Source organism: Microcebus murinus, chromosome 10, assembly GCF_040939455.1.
Source record: "Microcebus murinus isolate Inina chromosome 10, M.murinus_Inina_mat1.0, whole genome shotgun sequence".
Classification (NCBI taxonomy): domain Eukaryota; kingdom Metazoa; phylum Chordata; class Mammalia; order Primates; family Cheirogaleidae; genus Microcebus; species Microcebus murinus.
In genome coordinates this window covers 6,274,272-6,295,231 of record NC_134113.1, presented here as the reverse complement: position 1 = coordinate 6,295,231, position 20,960 = coordinate 6,274,272, and the positions used below count along the sequence as shown (strand labels likewise).

The 20,960-nt window shown below is 47.9% G+C and overlaps 1 protein-coding gene across 1 annotated transcript in view; it reads right to left on the bottom strand.

Moving 5' to 3' along the window:
* ARFGAP3 (ARF GTPase activating protein 3) overlaps nt 1-7,891 on the bottom strand; it is a 55,908-nt gene extending 48,017 nt beyond the window's left edge. The window contains exons 1-2 of the mRNA XM_012741721.2: nt 7,699-7,891; nt 2,536-2,654 (exon numbers count right to left, since the gene is read on the bottom strand). Of these exons, the coding sequence (XP_012597175.2) occupies nt 2,536-2,654; nt 7,699-7,767 (188 nt within the window). The 5' untranslated portion in view covers nt 7,768-7,891. The remainder of the gene's footprint in view (nt 1-2,535; nt 2,655-7,698) is intronic.
* Nucleotides 7,892-20,960: the final 13,069 nt, after the last annotated feature.

Sequence of the window (20,960 nt, the reverse complement as noted above, 5' to 3'; positions counted from 1 at the left end):
GTCTCACTTTGTTGCCCAGGCTAGAGTTAGTGCCGTGGCGTCAGCCTCGCTCACAGCAACCTCAAACTCCTGGGCTCAGCAATCCTACTGCCTCAGCCTCCCGAGTAGCTGGGACTACAGGCATGCGCCACCATGCCCGGCTAATTTTTTGTATATATATTTTTAGTTGGTCAATTAATTTCTTTCTATTTTTTTGGTAGAGACGGAGTCTCGCTCAGGCTGGTTTCGAACTCCTGACCTTGAGCAATCCGCCTGCCTCAGCCTCTCAGAGTGCTAGGATTACAGGTGTGAGCCACTGCGCCCGGCTTGTTTTTGAATATTTTATAAGCACAGTGATTCATACAGTTCTATTTATCTGGCTGTTAAAAGAATAGTGATTAAACCTGCAATGGCACTAGAGCCTGTCCCCCTCCTCAGGCTCTAGGTCAGTCCTTCTCTCAACAAGGAACACTTCAGAAAACTACCTAATTTCCTGGAATGGGCAAAGTGGCCGTAGGCTTTAGCGATGAGGAAGAGGGAGGGCCAGATTATATGGGAGAGACTTGGCAGAGAGAAAGAACACAACAAAGAGAGAGAGGAAGAGAACCAAATATGTATTGTCTTTTGTCGAGTCTTCACCCACTCTGGGTAGAGTAGGTTACCATATGCTAACTGGTTATGACCAATCTGGGAAAATAGTCCATTAAAAATAAATCTGAGGCCGGGCGTGGTGGCTCACGCCTGTAATCCTAGCACTTTGGGAGGCCGAGGCGGGCGGATCGCTCAAGGTCTGGAGTTCGAAACCAGCCTGAGCGAGACCCCGTCTCTACCAAAAATAGAAAGAAATTAATTGACCAACTAAAAATATATATACAAAAAATTAGCTGGGCATGGTGGCGCATGCCTGTAGTCCCAGCTACTCGGGAGGCTGAGGCAGCAGGATCGCTTGAGCCCAGGAGTTCGAGGTTGCTGTGAGCTAGGCTGACGCCACGGCACTCACTCTAGCCTGGGCAACAAAGTGAGACTCTGTCTCAAAAAAAAAAAAAAAAAGAAAAGAAAAGAAAATAAATAAATAAATCTGATTCAGGCCGGGCGCGGTGGCTCACGCCTGTAATCCTAGCTCTCTGGGAGGCCGAGGCGGGCGGATTGCTCGAGGTCAGGAGTTCGAAACCAGCCTGAGCAAGAGCGAGACCCCGTCTCTACTATAAATAGAAAGAAACTAATTGGCCAACTAATATATATAGAAAAAATTAGCCGGGCATGGTGGCGCATGCCTGTAGTCCCAGCTACTTGGGAGGCTGAGACAGAAGGATCGCTTGAACCCAGGAGTTTGAGGTTGCTGTGAGCTAGGCTGACGCCACGGCACTCACTCTAGCCTGGGCAACAAAGTGAGACTCTGTCTCAAAAAAAAAAAAAAAAAAAAAAAAAAAAAAAAAAAAAATAAATCTGATTCAATAGGGAAAAAAATTCTTCAACAAAGGATGCTGAGAAAACTGGATATCCATCTGCAAAGGAATGAAGCTGAACTCTTACCTAACATCATAAACAAAAATTAACTCAAAATGGATCAAAGACTCAAATGTAAGACCTAAAAAACTATAAAATCCTGAGAAGAAAACATAGGCAAAAGTTTCATGACATTGAATTTGACAATGATTTCTTAGATATGACAACAAAGGCACAAGTAACAACAACAAAAAAGTCCAATAGATAAATTGGACATCATGAAAATGTAAAAAATTTGTGCATCAAAAGACTGTATTTACTAGGTGGGTGTGGTGGTTCACACCTGTAATCCCAGCACTTTGGGAGGCTGAGGTGGGAGGATCACTTGAGGCCAGGAGTTTGAGACTAGCCTAGGCAACAAAGCAAGACCCTGTCTCTACAAAAAATAAAAATAATTAGCTGGGCATGGTGGCTCCTGCCTATAGTCCTAGCTATTCAGGAGGCTGAGGAGAGGATTGCTTAGGCCCAGGAGTTCAAGGCTGCAGTGAGCTATGATGGCACCACTGCACTGCAGCATGAGTGACAGGCCAAGACCCTGTCTTTTGAAAAAAAAAAAAAAAGGAAAGAAAAAATTGAAGTAAATAAAGAAATAAACTTTCCCTGGCAACCAAATCCCTCAACATTTCAAAAAGAGACAAGGAGTAGGCAAGGTGGCTCTTGTCTGTAATCCTAACACTCTTGGGAGGCCAAGGTGTGAGGACCACTTGAGCTCAGGAGTTCTAGACCAGCCTGAGCAAGAGCAAGACCCCATCTCTACTAAAAATAGAAGAATTAACTGGATGTTGTAGAGCACACCTGGAGTCCCAGCTACTCGGGAGGATCGCTTGAGCCCAGGAGTCTGAGGTTGCTGTGAGCTAGGCTGACGCCACGGCACTCTAGCCCGGGCAACAGAGCGAGACTTTGTCTCAAAGAAAAAAAGAAAAAAACCTCCATAACTAACAATTTAACCTGTCATTCTACCTGATGTCAAAGCAAACATAAAGAAAAAAGGGAAAGAACACCCATATAACAATGTCATCACTCCCACCCTACGAGGGAAGATTCACTTACCGAATAAAACTCAGGTGAACACCAAGTGACCGGTGTGACCCTGAACAATCGATGCAAAGAAACACTCCGTAGGTTATGCTTGCCCAGCTAGGGTTTTTGGCACCACAGTCAAAACACACCTGAAAGAAAAATGTTAAATTTAGTTATTAATTAATTTATATTAGCTAAATGAGTCATCCTAGAGGATACAGTACATGACTTATCTTGAAAACTGCTTGACCTTTACAATTTAAACTGGTTATTAGGAAATATCTCATTTAGATTTTTTAAAAAGCCTCAAATTTTAATTTCTTTTATTACAATAACATTATATACAACTATATTAATTGCATATTATCTATACAATTATATTACAATATTACTTATAAATTATAATGTATATACTGTGACGTTACACGTTACAGAGCAGGGCGAAGAGAACTTGGGCTTGTGTACCATCTCAGACATTACTCATCCCTGAAGCATCAGCAGGGATCCTCCCACTCACGTAAATGAGCAGCGGCCAGGGATGGCACCCTGCTGGGAACACCCTAGGCCTGACCACGCCCCTGGGCAGTGGCTATACACTCGTGCACATTTCTTCTCTTCCCAGACAGAGGACGAGGATGTGGCTGCCAGACTCTAAGACGGCCCCAACGACCCCCACATCTAGGCATCCACACTCTTGCGTTACCCCCCCCCCCACTCCACCAAGGTGGTCTGTGTGACCAATAGAATATGGCAGAAGGGGCCAGGCGTGGTGGCCAATGCCTGTAATCCTAACTCTCTGGGAGACCGAAGGCGGGAGGATCGCTCAAGGTCAGGAGTTCGAGACCAGCCTGAGCAAGAGCGAGACCCCGTCTCTACTATACATAGAAAGAAATTAATTGGTCAACTAAAAATATCTAGAAAAAGTTAGCTGGGCATGGTGGCGCATGCCTGTAGTCCCAGCTACTTGGGAGGCTGAGGCAGAAGGATCACTTAAGCCCAGGAGTTTGAGGTTGCTGTGAGCTAGGCTGACGCCACGGCACTCTATCCCGGGCAACACAGTGAGACTGTCTCAAAAAAAAAAAAAAAAAAGAATATGGCAGAAGTGATGGTATGTCGCTTTTGAGATTAGGTTATAAAAGACATTGTGGCTTCCCCTCCCTCTCTCCCTGGGATTACCAGGTGTGGGGAAGGACAGCTGCCACGTCTTGAGGACCCGTGGGCAGCCCTGTGGTGAGGCTCAAGTGGCAGGGAACCGAGGCCCTCAGTCCAACAGCCAGCATGGACCCTGTTCCTCTGGCCAACCACCACACGAGCGAGCTTTCAGATGGCGGCAGCCTCACCAGAGACTCTGAGCTGGAACCAGTCAGCTAAGACTGACACGGAAAGGGGCCAGTGGGTCCACTTCAGTGTTTACCGACCGCCTGCTGTATGCAGACGCGTGACGGGGCTGAGGTATGAATAGAGAACACGGCTGCACGACATGCACTGAGCGCCTGCTCCCTGCCAGGCCACCTGCTGGTCTTGAAAGGTCTCACTGTGAAGTGGGAGAGACTGGCGTGGAAATGAGAACACCCTGCGGTAACAGCCATCGAGAGGGGAACCCTCGTCCCTGGGACAGCAAATAGTACGATGGACTCTGCCAAACGGTGCTGTTCTTCTCTGAGAGGCTGTTTGTAACCCCCCACTCACTCACGCAACCAACAGTGGCTGGGTACTTGGCACATACAAAGGGGACGTACCAGGGTGGTTCTGGAAGAGTTTGCCCGCACGGAGCCCATGGTCTAGCGGTCTAGTGGGCAAGACAGCCGGTTATAAGACTGTATCTTAGTAAGCAAGGACGGGATTCAGAGGGGTTTTGGTGGAGGTGACAGCAGAGATGTAGTTGTAGTTTGAGAGTCACTTCTGAAGTAGTCAGAAGGCCGGCTACAAGAAGAGGGCGGTGAGGCTTCTCACTGGTGGTTTCAGCATCCTCTGGAGCCGCCAACTAAGCTGTGGAACTGCTGGAACAGAGCTCCATGAGGGCGGGAGGATGTCCCTCTTGTTTGCCTGAGCCTAGCTCCGAGCCTGGGCCCAGCGCCATGCTTGCGCTAACAGCAAATGCAGGTGGTGGCGCAGCCTGCAAGGGTGGGAGAGCTAACGAGTTGGGACTGGGACCTGCGGACCTGGGACTGGGAAGACAGTTAGAGATACGGGTCTGGCTCCCACAAATGCTGCCTTGATTCTCCTGCTGGAGCAGAAGGCTGTGCTTTGAGAGCAGGGACTGCAATTTGTTTTGATATGCAATCCCAAAGTCAAGACATGATTTTCTAAGCAGAACAATCAGTTCTCATAGTGAATAATGAATAGCTTTTGACTGACAATTTGTTTTGCCTAATGATGAGAGTAATAATTATAGAAATAATAACTACTAATGTTGAGTGTTTATGTCAGGCACTGTTGCTGGCACTTTAGCCAATTTCACCTTCGTAACAACCTCACTGTTTGCTGGCACTAGCAGAAGGCACTGCCGTCATCCCCGTCGGGGCTGGCTTCCTGGGCACGTGTGCGATCTGCATGGTCGCACGGGGCCCCACACTTAGAGGGCTTGTGATTAGCTTGATGCTTCACCCTCTCATCTTAAAATTCTTAATACTTTTCAAGTACTTTCATTTTGCACATTTAAAAAATTATGTAGCTAGTCTTGATTCCCATTTTAGAAAAACTAAGGAATCCCTGAGTTAAGTATCACAGCTAAGAAGTAGCTGCAGGGAGACGGGACCCCAGACAGTCTGCTCCCTGAGCCCGCTCTTCCCCCTTCTCCACACTGTCTCACAGCAGAAAACACACCACCTGCAGTCAGCCCTGCATCTACCCTTCATCCACACTAGACTGCAAGCTCCCCGGGGGCAGGAGCCATGTCTTTATCCATCAGTGAATACACGCTCAGTCCCCGGCACACTGTGGACGCTTAATGAACACTTGTTGAATGAATAACACAAACACCCCCTAAAACTAAAGAACAGTACCACAATGAGGAAGGATTTCACAAACTAGAAAACTAACCCTTATAAGTTAAAACCTTTGAGCCAGAGTAAATCTTTATACATGAGAGGAAGAAATCAGATACCATATTCTAAAAGTAAACCAACTTGTTTTTCTGTAACTATCTTTTGTGTATCATGTATCTTAGAGCTCTTTTTTGTGAACCCAATTTCTAAATGCTTATTGTTGTCCAACTCTTCTACATCACTAAAACTAGTTTTCAACTGTTTTCAATGTTTTAAACCAATGATCAAATAAAAGATCTCGACCAAGAAATATAGCACATTACTATGAAACATTACCAGAAAATATTTTTTTTCATTGTTTTCATTAATTTTATTATAGAATATAAAGTTTCCTATGGATGTGTTCTTCATAATAAAAATAACCACCAGCAAAAGTAGCTGACATTTACTGAAGACTAGGATGTATATGCAGATCCTGCTCTAAATGCTTTTCTTGAATTATCTCATTTAATTCTCACCAATAACCCTTTGAGTTAGGTTCATTTTATGTCCCCATTTTCAGATGTAGAAAAGAAGGTACAAAGAGGCCAAACAACCTGCTCAAGGGTGTCACAGCTAGAAAGTAGTAGAGTCTGGATAATAATTTACAAGCATGTCCCTCAAATGTATCTCTGGGTATAAAGACACTGACTTCTTATTTAAACGGGGTACCTTCCCTTTGATGAATTCGATCAAAGAGAATACATGTTGATATGTTTTGAGATAACGCTGACAAAAAATATAGTTTACACCTTGCTAACTGTAGACCCTAATCTTATCTAGATATACAGTAACCACTCTTTAAAACAGACCAATCTAAATTTGAAAATTAAGAAATGAGTAAAGCCCTTTTTGTGCCCTTCCTTTTGCTCTCCCTTTGCTGTGACAATGGGTCGGGTCATCATCTGTGATGTATGTACCATGCTCTGTAAACCTATATCTTGCTCCTGCTGTATAATCCTCTCTCTCTCTCCTCAATAAACTTATGTGCTTGCCTTAAAAAAAAAAGAAAGAAAGAAAATAGTAAAGAAATGGGAACTGAAGAATTCCTGGAGCCTTTGTCCTCTTAACTTGCCCCCCATCCATCAGACATTACCCCCAGCAAACAGTTTCCTTCCTCAATACTCTCAGGCTGTAAAACATATGGGCTCCCCTCTACCATCACGACTTAAAACCAACAAAAACACCTCAATTTTGTAAATCTCAGGAACTTTCTATGCCATCACATCAAAGCTCACGGCCAAGCTCATTAACAGCTGTTGCCTTTGGAGGTGACAGCGGGGACCAGACAGAACCCCTGTCCCAGGAAGGGCGGGGAGAGTCCAGGCGACAGCCCTTTGCACTCTCCAGGTTCCTCTCCGACCAGTGACCCTCCGCCCAGAGTGTCACCTTAGCCCCCTGTGTCATCACAACACCTCCAGACAGTTGCGCAAAGTGTAAAAGTTGGGGGGGGGAGGAGGCGGCTTCCGGACAAAAAAACGGGAAAACCCCAATTTCCAAGCGAGCCCAGGGGAGGAAGGAGAAAGGATATGGGGTGGGCTTTCTTGGCAAAAGAGAAAACCTGGACGCCATCGCAGAGACCACCTCGAAGCTTTATCAGACAGGGAAACTGAGGCTGCCACCAAAGGACAAAGGGAGCCAAGCAGGCTCCAACAGGCACCCCCAAGGAACTTTAGGGGCGAGCTCCACGGCGTCTAGGGGCGAGCCAGGCTTCCCCACGCACCCAGAGCTACCAGCTGGAGCGTCTGACCCCGGGGCCTGCTTTCTGCGGGGTCCGGGGTCCTGCGGTGTCCGCCCCCCACTCGCAGGAGCCGGGTGCACGCTCCCCCCCGCCGTCTCTAGAGCCCCAGGTGCTCGCCCCCAGCACCCCCAGGAATCACACGTGTCCACTCCCCCCGTCGTGTCAGGCGCCCCGGGCGCCCCGGCCTCCGCCGCGGCCCAGGAGCCTGCCCCGCCCCCCGGGTGCGCCCCCTGCCCCGGCCCCCGGGTGCGCCCCCTGCCCCGGCCCCGGGGAGCTGGGAGCGGCGCGCCGTCCCGCCCCGGGCGAGGCCCGCCGCCGCGGCCCCACAGTGCGACGTGTCACAGGCCGGCGGCTCCTCCTCCGCGGCCGCGGCCCCGCGTCCGGCAGGGATGCCAGGCAGGCCCCGACGCGCACGGCGGCCGCTACCTTGTTCGTGGGCACCGAGCGGAGGCGCTTGAAGATGGTCAGGATGTCCTGCTTGCTGGGGTCCCCCATCGTCACCGGAGAACCGGGGTACAGCTGGCCCGACCAACCGGGAAGAGCTGACGACGAGCGGTTGCCGCCTGGGGCAGAGCGACGAAGGGCGAGGGGGCGGGGCCGCGCGTGACGGCCAGGCCCCGCCCAGCTCCCAGCAGGCCCCGCCCACGGCCCCGCCCACGGCCACGCGCGCGCACCGCCCTCTTTCCCAGGGGCCCCTGCCGGACCTGGCGCTGCGCGCGCGTGCGCAGGAAGCTCGCGTGCCTTGGCGCCTTCGGCTGCGACCGGCGCGTGTGGAGAGCGGCGAAGCTGGGCCGGACGGGTCTGCTTCCGCGCGCACAGCCGAAAGATCCAGCTGCGTTTCGGCTGGCTGGTCGCCATTTCGCCCGCGGACTGCTTCCGTGGCCGGGGTCCTCGCGTCCTTCCCGCGAACGGCAAAGCCCGAGACTTGCGGGGAAGGGGCCCTTCCCCAGACACCGATAGACTGGGCAGGAGCCCAGACGCCGGGCTTTGCTACTCCCGCCTTTCTCCTGGCCCTCAGCTTAGGCCGTGCCCTGCCTGGGACGCATTCTCCACCTGAAATTATTAGTTTTACTAAAGTGTGAGTTTGGGAGGGACTGCAGTGCTGAGTGAGGCAAAGAGCGGTCCATCAGAACTGAGTCTAGATGGGAAACTTGACTTTTAACCCCAGTGCCGCGGGGCTGCTTCTTACCCTTTAACGTTGCTAGCTGGAAGGGTTGAAGCCTCTTTTGCAATAGTGGGTGTGGAGCCACTGGGAAATGTTGCCTGAGGTTGGCTTTACGGTGGCGGGATAACAGGTTTTGGCGTCAAATGCAATACCCTGGCGGCGGTCCCAGTCCAGCCACCTGCTTCCTGGCTCTGTGGTCTTGGTGAAGTCACCTCGTGGTTTGCTCATCTGTACAAAGAAGTCAAAGATGCAGAATCGATGCTGAACAGCGCAGGACAGCAGCTGCTCCATAAAGTCCCGCAAAAGCCTCGGTGCTGGCCTTTCTACCTTTAGAGGCAAGGAATGCTCACTTAACCTGTCTGGTTAGATTACCCTCAGGGGAACTTGGAAGCATGCACAGAATGTGGATTCGTAAACCCGGGTTGGAACTTTTCCAAGGAAAGGAAGTTTACTACCATCCAGAAGACAACATTACTTTAGCAGACAGCTGTGTTTGAACGTTCTTCCTTATATTGAGTCAAAGTATACATCCCTGTACTTTGTGTCCATTGGGTACTGCTTTGGCCTTACACCAAACACCTGGCATGTTTACAAGGAGCAGTCGTAGCCTTCCCAATGGGAATGGGATGATGGTCCCATTTACTATTTGGAGCCGAAATCTTGCTCTGTTATATGTTGGATTAGGGCAGACTAGTCCACTTTCCACTGCAGAGATCCCTGAGAAGGAAAAAAGGACAATGAAGTATAGACAGTATTTACACTGATAGGTGAGGCTAGGTACAATTTATACACCATCGTCTTTTCTCTCATCTGCTTCAATGTTCTTCATAGAACTTATTAGCGCCTAATATTATAATATTCTCTCTCTCTCTCTATATATATATATATATAGAGAGAGAGAGATATACATATATACAGATATATATGCAGATATATATATATCTGCCTCCTCTCTTGAATGTAAATTTCTTGAAATGGGATCTATTTGGTCTACTTCTCTATCCCCAGCACCTAGAACAATGCATATAATGTACATTCAATAAAGAGTTGTGGGGCCTGTGTGGTGGGTCATGCCTGTCATCCTAGCACTCTGAAAAGCCAAAGTGGGAGGATCAGTTGAGCTCAGTAATTCAAGACCATCCTGAGCCCTGAGCAAAAAGCAAGACCTGGTCTCTACCAAAAGTAGAAAAAAAAAAAATTAGCCCAGTGTGGTGGTGCATGCCTGTAGTCCCAGCTACTCAGGAAACTGAGGCAGGAGGATTGCTTGAGCCCCGGAGTTTGAGGTTGCTGTGAGCTAGGTTGACACCACTGCACTCTAGCCCAGGTGACAGAGGGAGACTGTCTCAAAAAAAAAAAAAAAAATTGGAATGGGCTTATAATGTAGAAAGCTGCAAAGACTGTTACTCCCAACAAAATAATGAGAAAAGCCTGGATAATCTACAAAATTACAAAATTGTAACTTCTTTTTTTTATTATTCTTTTAGGAACAAGTTCTTACCCTGTTGACCAAGCTGGGGTGTAGTGGCACAATCATACCTCACTGCAACCTTGAACTCCTAGGCTCAATAAATCTTACCTCAGCCTCCTGAGTAGCTGGGATTATAGACGCATGCTACCATGCTCAGCTAATTTTTTTTATTTTTTTGTGTGTGAGATGCGATTTTGCTATGTTGCCCAGGCTGGTTTCGAACTCCTGGCTTTCAGCAATTCTTTTATGCAGGCCATCCAAAGTGCTAGGGTTACAGGCGAGAGCCACTGTACCCAGCTTGTAACTTCTTTTGAGCATATGAGAGAGCTGGGGTTGCCAAACAACCAAGTAAACTGAATTGCAAAGAGAGGCAAGCCTCTCCAAAGACAGAAGGCAGGACAGAGAGGTGGCTGCCATACAATCTGGCAACAGGAAATCAACTAAAATGTTAATGAAGTCTTGAAGGCCAAGTGTGGGTTAGTATGTCAGTTTGAAGTAGCTGGAGGCCTCAGCTACAAAGAGTTTACATTTATTCACAAGCGCTTTTTTAAAAAAATGATAATAATTGGGTGGGAGGAGGGTCTTGATATATTGCCCAGGCTGGTCCCAAACTCCTAGGCTCAAGAGAGCCTCCCACCTTGGCTTTCTAAAGTGCTGGGATTACAAGCTTGAGCCATCCACCCAGCTGCCCTTTTTTTATAAACCTCCACTAGAAATCTTTGTTCACTGGAAGGATGGGGACTGTCAAAGAGACTGGCGAGAGGCCTCTCCATGGGGAGAGGGTCCACGGGCGGGCTTCCGGCTGCTGGGAGACAGGCACACGCTCCACCTGCCTCCCCTAGACCTCTCTCTCCTAGAAAGCAAAAGCAGCAATCCCAATCTCTCTCTCTCCCCCCACACGCGCAAAGATCCATTGCTGCAGGGGAGGAGTGGAACAAAACCTAGTAATCCAAATTCGAATCCAGAAAAGGATAGGAAATCCTCTCACCCTCAAGAGAGGATGAGCAAAAACTCATTGCTGTGGGGGAAGGATAGAAGCAAAATCCCTCTACCCCCCAGGGCAAGGTCAGGTAACTCTCGGACTCAGAATCCTATCCCCATACGAAACAGAGCTTGGTTACCGTGGCCTGACAGAAGTTTGCCCATTTTCAAGTGTCAATGCTATTTACTTCTGAATGAGCTCAGGAAATTTCATCCCAAAATATGACTCCACCAGAAGGGGATTTCCCTCTATCTGCATAAACTAGACTGACCCCATCAAAAGATCAAAGGAGAATTGACTTCCCTTCCTCTCCTAGTTATTCCACAGTACTGCAAAATGCAACCAGACCTAGTCCAAGTCATTTAAAACATAATACCTGTCTCTGTTAATTTAAAAGTCAATCTGTTTCCCCCGTACATTCATCCTCCCTAACAACCATCCAGCCCTTAAACAAAATTACCTACACTCCTCATTCCCCCCCCAAGATAAAAATATCTGAACTTCATTGGGATATCGGGTAATCATTCTGTGATTCTCCCTATGTGCATGGTAAATAAACCTTTCTCTTTTTTTTTTGAGACAGAGTCTCACTTTGTTGCCCAGGCTAAAGTGAGTGTCATGGTGTCAGCCTAGCTCACAGCAACCTCAATCTCCTGGGCTCAAGTGATCCTTCTGCCTCAGCCTCCTGAGTAGCTGGGACTACAGGCATGTGCCACCATGCCCAGCTAAAATTGTGTGTGTGTGTGTGTGTGTGTGTGTATATATATATATATATATATATATTAGTTGGACAATTAATTTCTTTCTATTTATAGTAGAGACGAGGTCTCGCTCTTGCTCAGGCTGGTTTCAAACTCCTGAGCTCAAGCAATCCACCGGCCTCGGCCTCCCAGAGTGCTAGGATTACAGGTGTGAGCCACCGCACCCGGCCCCTTTCTCTTATTAATCTGTCTTAATTGTGAATTGATCTTGCAGCAGACTTTCAAGGGGAAGGGCAAGTTTCCCCACACCCCTACATTTCATCTCTGCACCAGCGTTTCTCAATCTCAGCACTATTGACATTTGGACCAGATAAATTTTTATTGTGGAGGCAAAATCACCCTGGCTGAGAACCACTGTTCTGTACCCATTGTCCAATATTCCATAAAAAATTATAAAGCACAAAAAATTTGAGGAAAAACAACTTGTTGTGGAGGAATAAAGTAATCCACAGGTAATAGGACCAAACTCCAGATGTTGGAACTAGCAGAGAAACACTTTAAAAATAACTATGAGCATCATGTCAAAGGAGCTTGTAAAAATGTGGGCAACATGTATGACAGGAAGGGGAATTTCAGTGGAGAGATATGAACTCTAAGAAAGAGTCAAATGGAAATACTTGAAACAAACAGCAACGAAAACCCTGCAGTATCAAAGATGAAGAATTCCTTTAATGTCTCCTAAGTAGACTTTACACAACTGAGCACAATGATAATAGGTCAATAGAAATTGCCCAGGATGAAACAAAAAGAGATAATAAAAGAATGAAACAGAAGTAAAAAAAAAAAAAAAGAATGAAAAAACAGAAAAGAGCATCTAAGAGCTGTGGCACATTAGGGAACATTTACTTACAGTCCCACAAGGAGAAAACACAGAATGGGGCAGAAAAAAATGTTTGAAGACAGTAATGGCAGAGAATTTGTCAAAACAAGTGAAAGTTACAAAACCACAGATCCAACAAGTTCAGAGAAACTTCGAAAAGATAGATGATGGTAAATCAGCGCATGAAAAGATAATCAACATGATTGGTCATGAGGGAAATGTGAATTAGAGCCACGATGAGACACCACTGCACACTTGTTAGGATGGCTAAAATTTTTTTTTTTTTTTTTTTTTGAGACAGAGTCTCGCTTTGTTGCCTAGGCTAGAGTGAGTGCCGTGGCGTCAGCCTAGCTCACAGCAACCTCAAACTCCTGGGCTCAAGCGATCCTTCTGTCTCAGCCTCCCAAGTAGCTGGGACTACAGGCATGTGCCACCATGCCCGGCTAATTTTTTCTATATATATTAGTTGGCCAATTAGTTTCTTTCTATTTATAGTAGAGACGGGGTCTCGCTCTTGCTCAGGCTGGTTTTGAACTCCCGACCTCGAGCAATCCGCCTGCCTCGGCCTCCCAGATAGCTAGGATTACAGGCGTGAGCCACCGCGCCCAGCCAGATGGCTAAAATTTTGAAACCTGCCAAGACCAACCAAGTGTTGGTGAGGATTTGGAACAACTGGAACTCTCTCATACATTGCCCCAAACTGGAATCAACTGAATTTCCATCAATTAGCAGATGAATAAACACATTTTGGTACAGTCAGCCCTCCCTATCAGTGGATTCTGCATCCATGGATTCAACCAACCACAGATGGCACATATTTTTTTAAAAAATTGTGCCTCGGCCGGTGTGGTGGCTCACGCCTATAATCCTAACACTCTGGGAGGCCGAGGCAGGAGGATAGTTTGAGCTCAGGAGTTTGAGACCAGCCTGAGCAAGACCGAGACCCTGTCTCTACCAAAAATAGAAAAAATTAATTGGGCATGGTGGCACGCACCTGTAGTCCCAGCTACTCGGGAGGCTGAGGTAGGAGGATTGCTTGAGCCCAGGAGTTTGAGGTTGCTGTGAGCTAGGCTGACGCCACGGCACTCTAGCTGGTGCAACAGAGTGAGACTCTGTCTCAAAAAAAAAAAAAAGGTGTGCCTCTACTGCACATGTACAGACTTTTTTCTTGTCATTATCCTCTTAACACAGTAAAACTATTTACATCGCATCTGCATCCATCGTATTCGGTATTATGAGTAATCTAGAGATGATTTGAAGCACACCAGAGGACGTGCACAAGTTATATGCAAACACTACTGTTAGGTTTGTTCCAGGTGGGAACTAGAAAAGTATGTATAGGATGGAATGCGGTTAATAGAAAACTAAGGTTTGTAAAACAATAGCTGCAGGAGTCTGGAGAGTTCTGGACATTATAAATCTAACAGACAGCTGCAGCCAGCATCCCTACCGCCCTCCGCCCCATAAGGACCCCGTCCCTTATCTCTACAGGATGAGACTGACATGGGGGTCCCAGAAATAGATTGTTAAAAAAATTTTTTTATTGCAGCAGCTATTCTGGCCCAGGTACTCACTGCCCCCTGAGAAACCCTCTAGAAAACCCAAGGCTTTCTCCTCTCTCAGGGTGGATACCCTTTGACCTCTACCCATCTGCACCCAGATGCTCAAAATAAACAAGATTTTGCTACACATGAGGTTTTGTGTGTCTCTCCCGCTCCGGACCTAACAACTACACCATTTCATCCCAGGCACTTGAGCATCCGTGGATTGTAGTGTCCAAGGGGAGTCCTGGAACCAGTCCCCCAGGATACCGGGAGATGACCGTGTTTATACAGTAGAGGACGACTCAGCAATAAAAAGAAACCTGATGGAGAGAATAACACCAGTGAATCTCGGAGTATTCTGCGTGGAAGAAGCTGGCCACAGAAGTCTGCATGCTGTATCATTACATCTATATGACTTTCTGGAAGTTTCTTGTGGGAGAGGCAGCAGTCAACTCAATCTCGCATATCAAGGTAAGGACGATACCAGATACTGAGATTCAGAGTGCTGGGAGACAGGTTCACCTTCTTGAGGAACTAAAGGGAGGTTTTTAGAGAAGGACTTGTTCTAATGACTAATAAGTATTGTCCCTCTTGTGGAGTATTTGCATTCTAAAAGACATCAAACTTCATTAAAGGGATTTATCACTAAGGTTATCCTGAGGTGGGGAAGATGGGCTAGAGTGCTGTGGTGTCAGCCTAGCTCACAGCAACCTCAAACTCCTGGGCTCAAGTGATCTTTCTGCCTCAGCCTCCTGAGTAGCTGGGACTACAGGCATGCGCCACCATGCCTGGCTTATTTTTTCTATATATTTTTACTTGTCCATCTAATGTCTTTCTATTTTTAGTAGAGAGGGGTTCTCTCTCTTGCTCAGGCTGGTCTCGAACTCCTGAGCTCAAATGATCCTCCCGCCTCGGCCTCCCAGAGTGCTGGGATTACTGGCGTGAGCCACTGCGCCCAGACTTTTAATTTCAAAATTTTACAGAGCTACAATCATTTAGTTTACAGGTATTGCATTTGTACTGCCCAAGTCAGAGATGCAAGTGTGCCCATCCCAGACTTTATCTTGAAATCAGTATCCTACTTCCTCATTTCTAGCCTAGAAAAGTAGGAGAATGAGAGTCTTCCAAAAGAAGCAAAAATAGTAAGAATGATAGAGTGAGAAAGAAAAGCAGAGCTTGAAAGAGCAAAACTGAGGACAAGGATGAGATTGGAGGTCCAAGGGTCAATAGAGCATAGAGGGCGTTGAGAGAAAGGGCTCAGCCAAAGGCGGGCCCACTTTGCCGTCTGAGTGGCTCTCTCTGCTCTTGATCCTTGATGAAGAGACCCTGGTATAGCTACGGCCACGTGAAACAGCACTTCTTAAATAATTTGTTTAGTTCATTCCCAGCTCAATAGGAGCTTGCTGAAAGCCAGATGCCACTAAGGGAAAACTGGACGTGCCCAGACAGTCACAAGGTGACGAATCACAACGTGAGAGTCAGCACAGATCCTGTCCCTTGCCCCTGAAGAACAGCACCAGTGGACTTTGGTTCATGCTGACAGAAAACAAATGAACGCTATCTCTTAGACATGTTATTTCTGTATAGGTCAGATACGTTTGAAAATGAGCTCATCGAATCATGAGTAGCCTCACCTGCTTTCCACTAGCCCCTGTATGGTCGGGCAGTGCACACTTAGAAATTCACACTCAATTTTAAAAGGTAAAAGGTAAAATATTTAAATTATTTATTGATGGATTTTAAAAAAAAGACAACAGGAACCGAAGGTGATACCATTATCTCCCTTAACGGGATAAATGGTTTGAACATCTTAATGACTGTAGCAGAAACAACTGGAAAGTGAAATGAAAACTTACGTTTACACAAAATCTGTAATGTATATAACAGATTTGATTTGAATGTACATAACAGATTTATTTGTAATTGTCAAAAACTGGAAACAACAGGAATTTGGTGGAAACTACTTACAGAAAAAAGAACCAAAATACTGACCCATGAAACCACCTGCATGAATCTCACATGAGTCATGTGAAGTGCAAGAACACAAGACTATCTCAATGTATGATTCCATTCATAAAACATTCTGGAAAAGCCAAAACTATGGAAACTGAAAACATATCAGTGGTTTCTAGGGACTGGGGGGTGGAAGGAGGGGTTGGCTCAAAAGGATCAGGGGGAAATTTGGGAAGGCGGTAGACAGTTCTGCATCTTGATTGTGGTGATGGGTACACGACCATATGCATTTGTCAAAACTTGAAGAGCTATACACTAAAAAGTGAATTTTACTGTATCTAAACTATACCTTAAAAACTGAAAGAAAAAAAAAGACATGGAAACAAAGTAAATCCTCAGCAATATGGGACTTAAAACACGTGGAATATCATTCAGTCCTTAAACATTACTGTTGACCCTCCAACAACACAGATTTGAACTGTGCGGGCCATTATATGTGGAGTTTTTTCAATAAAAGTTACACTGAGTGACCTGGCTCTCCTTCCTACCTCCTCCTCCACCTCTTCCGCCTCAGCAAGACCAACACCCCCTCTTCCTCCTCCTCCTCAGGCTGCTCAAGGTGACGACAATGAGGATGAGACCTTCATGCCAATCCACTTCCACTTAATGAGCAGTAAATATATTTTCTCAGCCAGGCACAGAGGCTCACGTCTGTGATCTCAACACTTTGGGAGGCCCAGGTGGGAGGATCAATTGTTTGAGGCTAGGAATTCAAGACTAGGCTGGGCAATAGAGTGAGAACAACAACAACAAAAACAGATGGGCTGACACACACTTGTAGTCCCAGCTACTGGGGAGGCTGAGCAGGAACATCACTTGAGCCCAGGGGTTCAAGGTTACAGTGAGCTATGATCGCGCCACTGCACTCCAGCCTGGGTGACTTTTTTTTTTCTTTTTTTTTTTTTTTGACACAGAGTCTCGCTTTGTTGCCCAGGCTAGTGTGAGTGCCGTGGCGTCAGCCTAGCTCACAGCAACCTCAAACTCCTGGGCTCGAGCGATCCTTCTGTTTCAGCCTCCCGAGTAGCTGGGACTACAGGCATGCGCCACCATGCCCGGCTAATTTTTTATATATATATCAGTTGGCCAATTAGTTTCTTTCTATTTATAGTAGAGACGGGGTCTTGCTCTTGCTCAGGCTGGTTTTGAACTCCTGACCTTGAGCAATCCGCCCGCCTCGGCCTCCCAGAGTGATAGGATTACAGGCATGAGCCACGGCGCCCGGCCTGATTTTCTTTTTTTTTTTTTTGAGACAGAGTCTTGCCTTGTTGCCCAGGTTAGAGTGAGTGCCGTGGCGTCAGCCTAGCTCACAGCAACCTCACACTCCTGGGCTCAAGCGATCCTCCTGCCTCAGCCTCCCGAGTAGCTGGGACTACAGGCATGAGCCACCATGCCCGGCTGATTTTTTTCTATATATATTGGTTGGCCAATTAATTTCTTTCTATTTATAGTAGAAACGAGGTCTTGCTCTTGCTAGGCTGGTTTTGAACTCCTGACCTTGAGCGATCCGCCCGCCTCGGCCTCCCAGAGTGCTAGGATTACAGGCGTGAGCCGCCACGCCCGGCTTGATTTTCTTAACACTTTCTTTTCTCTAGCTTACTTTATTGTAAGACTATAGTACATAAGACATATAACATGCAAAATATGTGTTAATCAACTGTTTATGTTATTGGTAAGCTTCTAATCAACAGTGGGCTATTAGTGGTTAAGTTTTAAGAGGAGTCAAAAGTTATCTGTGGATTTTCTTTTCTTTTTTATTTTTTGAGACTTGCTTTGTTGCCTGGGCTAGAGTGCTGTGGCGTCAGCCTAGCTCACAGCAACCTCAAACTCCTGGGCTCAAGTGATCCTCCTGCCTCAGCCTCCCGAGTAGCTGGGACTACAGGCATGTGCCACCATGCCCGGCTAATTTTTTTATTTTTTTAGTGGAGACAGGGTCTCGCTCTTGCTCAGGCTGGTCTCAAGCTCCTGACCTTAAGTGATCTTCCCGCCTCAGCCCCCCAGAATGCAAGGATTACAGGCGTGAGCCACCGTGCCCGGCCATCTGTGGATTTTCGACTGTGGGAGGTCAACGACCCTAACCCTCATGTTGTTCAAGGGTCAACTGTATGTTTTTACTTGAAGCATAGAGACATGAGAAAATGCTTGCAATAAAACATTAAGAGAATAAAGCAGGATACAAAACTACATTTACAGCATGATCCCAATTTTGTACGATAGATAGACATTGATGATAACAACAAAAAACCATGCATACATAATATATGTTCTAGAAAAGACTAGAAGAACTACACCTGAATGTTGGTGATGTTATCTCCGGATGCCAGGATCACAGGTGACTTTAATGGTTTTCTCAATAGCTTACTAAATTTCCAAATTTTCATCTGTGCCTTTGTTCCTTTTACAAATAAGAAAACATAATTACATTGTTATTTGAAAGTCTCGCAAGGGGCAGGGGCGGCGTGCGCAGTGCGAGCGCGGTCAGTTCTGCCTCGCTGAGCTGAGCGCTGTGGGGCTCGGAGACGTGGAGTCCTCGTGCTTCTTGCCCGGGCTGCGCTCGGGGGTTTGCAGCCTTCGGCCAGCCCGGCCACTCCGTATCCTCCGCGCGTCCAAGTTTGGCCCACGGACAGCTGCTTTTAGGTATCCTTTTCTTAAAAAGAGTGATGTCATTTAGTTAGTCCATTTGTTCGTTAGTCCCTCCCTTCCTTCCCTTCCTAGCCCTTCCCACAGAGGACGAGGAGAGGCCAGAAACAATAAAATCAGGGCTTCATGGGATGGTTCCAAATTTGTTTCAGATTTTCTTTTTCTTTCTTTTTTTTTTTTTTGAGACAGAGTCTCACTCTGTTGCCTGGACTATGTTTCAGTTTTTCTTTTCAGCTTTGCTCTACACACACCTAGGCTAGAGAGAAGATCAAGCCCGGTCCCTGCCTGGCAGGCTCCCTGTGTGGTCGGGGGAACACAGCAGGGACAAGGGGCAGGACGAGTGCTGGGGGCAGGGGCTCCAGACAAGAGACGGGGGCTCTCAAGTCAGGCAGTTCCGTGGATGGGGTGACCCCAGTCCTGTACGTACCATTAAGTGAGCGCCTCTGGGTGCGGGCTCAGGGCCAAGTGCTGACCAGCTCTGAGGCCACGGCCCTCACAGTCCAGCAGCACGAGTGGGCAGGTGCTCATGGTGGAAGGGGCGGAGAAGCTCCCTTGGGTCTCTTATTTTTTTTTTTTTTTTTTTTTTTTTTTGAGACAGAGTCTCGCTTTGTTGTCCAGGCTAGAGTGAGTGCCGTGGCGTCAGCCTAGCTCACAGCAACCTCAAACTCCTGGGCTCAGGCGATCCTCCTGCCTCAGCCTCCCGAGTAGCTGGGACTACAGGCATGCGCCACCATGTCCGGCTAATTTTATATATATATATCAGTTGGCCAATTAATTTGTTTCTATTTATAGTAGAGACGGGGTCTCGCTCTTGCTCAGGCTGGTTTTGAACTCCTGACCTTGAGCAATCCGCCCGCCTCGGCCTCCCAAGAGCTAGGATTACAGGCGTGAGCCACAGCGCCCGGCCCTGGTCTCTTATTTTTTAAAATTTTATTTAAAGATGGAGTCTCTCTTTGTCACCTAGGCTGGAGTGCAGTAAGTAGCTCACTGCAGCCTCGAACTGCTGGGCTCAAGGGATCCTCCTGCCTCAGCCTCCCAATTGCTGGGATTACAGGCGTGTGTTTAGCCACTGTGCCCAGCAGGACCCAGAATGCCCAGCTCTGCCCTCATGACCTAATCACCTCCCAAAGCGCCACCTCCTACATGCCCTCACTGTGGGGGTTAGGAGTTCAACATGAATTTGTGGGGGACACAAACATTCAGACCACAGCACTGGCTCAGTGGTCCCTAGGACACTGCGCTGTCAGTGGCCATTCCGGACTGGGAATGGGTCTTGTGCCTCAACTGCAGGCCAGGCGAGGTTCAGCTCAGCCTGGGCCATCGTCCTGGGCACGGTAGAGCCCCTCCACCCTGACCCTGGCTCTCCTCACTGGGGGCCCCAGGGCCCTTCTGCTGCTCCCGCCAGAGACCACAGAGGTGGGACACACAGCTGCCCCACCCAAATCAGAGGTTTAGGGCAGGGTAGGCGGGGAAGGGAGCAAAGGGGGCAGCCACCACCCTGGGGAGAGCACGGCCTGTGAAAGGGGTGGGGAGGAAAGGTTGTTTACAGGGCACCTTCGCTGGGGTGCCCACCCGGCAGGGGCTTGGCTTCTGGACACCTCCCCCCCCAAAGTCATCCTCAGTTGACTTTGCAGCAGTGAAGTTCAGGCACTCGCTGGGCCTCAGTCTCACCGGGGCTGAGGTCCTCTTCCATTCGTCTGTGGTGCAGCCTGACCTCCTGCCCAGGCAGGGACTCCAGGGTCTCTGGGCATGAGGGTAACAGCTCAAGGACCAAGCAGTGTTCTGCCCCTTCGGGCCCTGGGGCCTGAGTTGGGAGGCCTTTGTTTGTCCTGATACAGTGAGACCTTTCCAGAACCCACTATGCACGCCCTTCGAGGACAACCCTGCCCCTCCTCGCTGGCTCTCCCCACTTGGTGTCAGAATGACTCAGGTCCCTCTGTGAGCCTAAAGCAGTTCCCCAAGGGTGAACACCAGCACTTCTTCATGTCTGTCCTGGCACCACAGTCTCACGGCAGGTGCTCAATAAATGCTTGGTGAATGAGTGACTGCCCAGTGGACACACAAGGAGAAAGCGGGCCGGTCCCCTGCCAGGAGGACTGCTCAGGGCTCAGGCCTTGCTGAGCTCCCCCAACCACTTGCTCTGCCTGTGGGCAAGTCATTCCTCTCTCTCACTTGGCCTCAGTTTGCCCATGAACTAGTTGGAGCTTGGTCAGGTGGTCCACAGGGCCCTTCTCAAGCCCACCTCACGGGTATCCTGAGGGCTTGTGAGCAGGTCCCCCTGGCCGTTCCCCAGTGAGG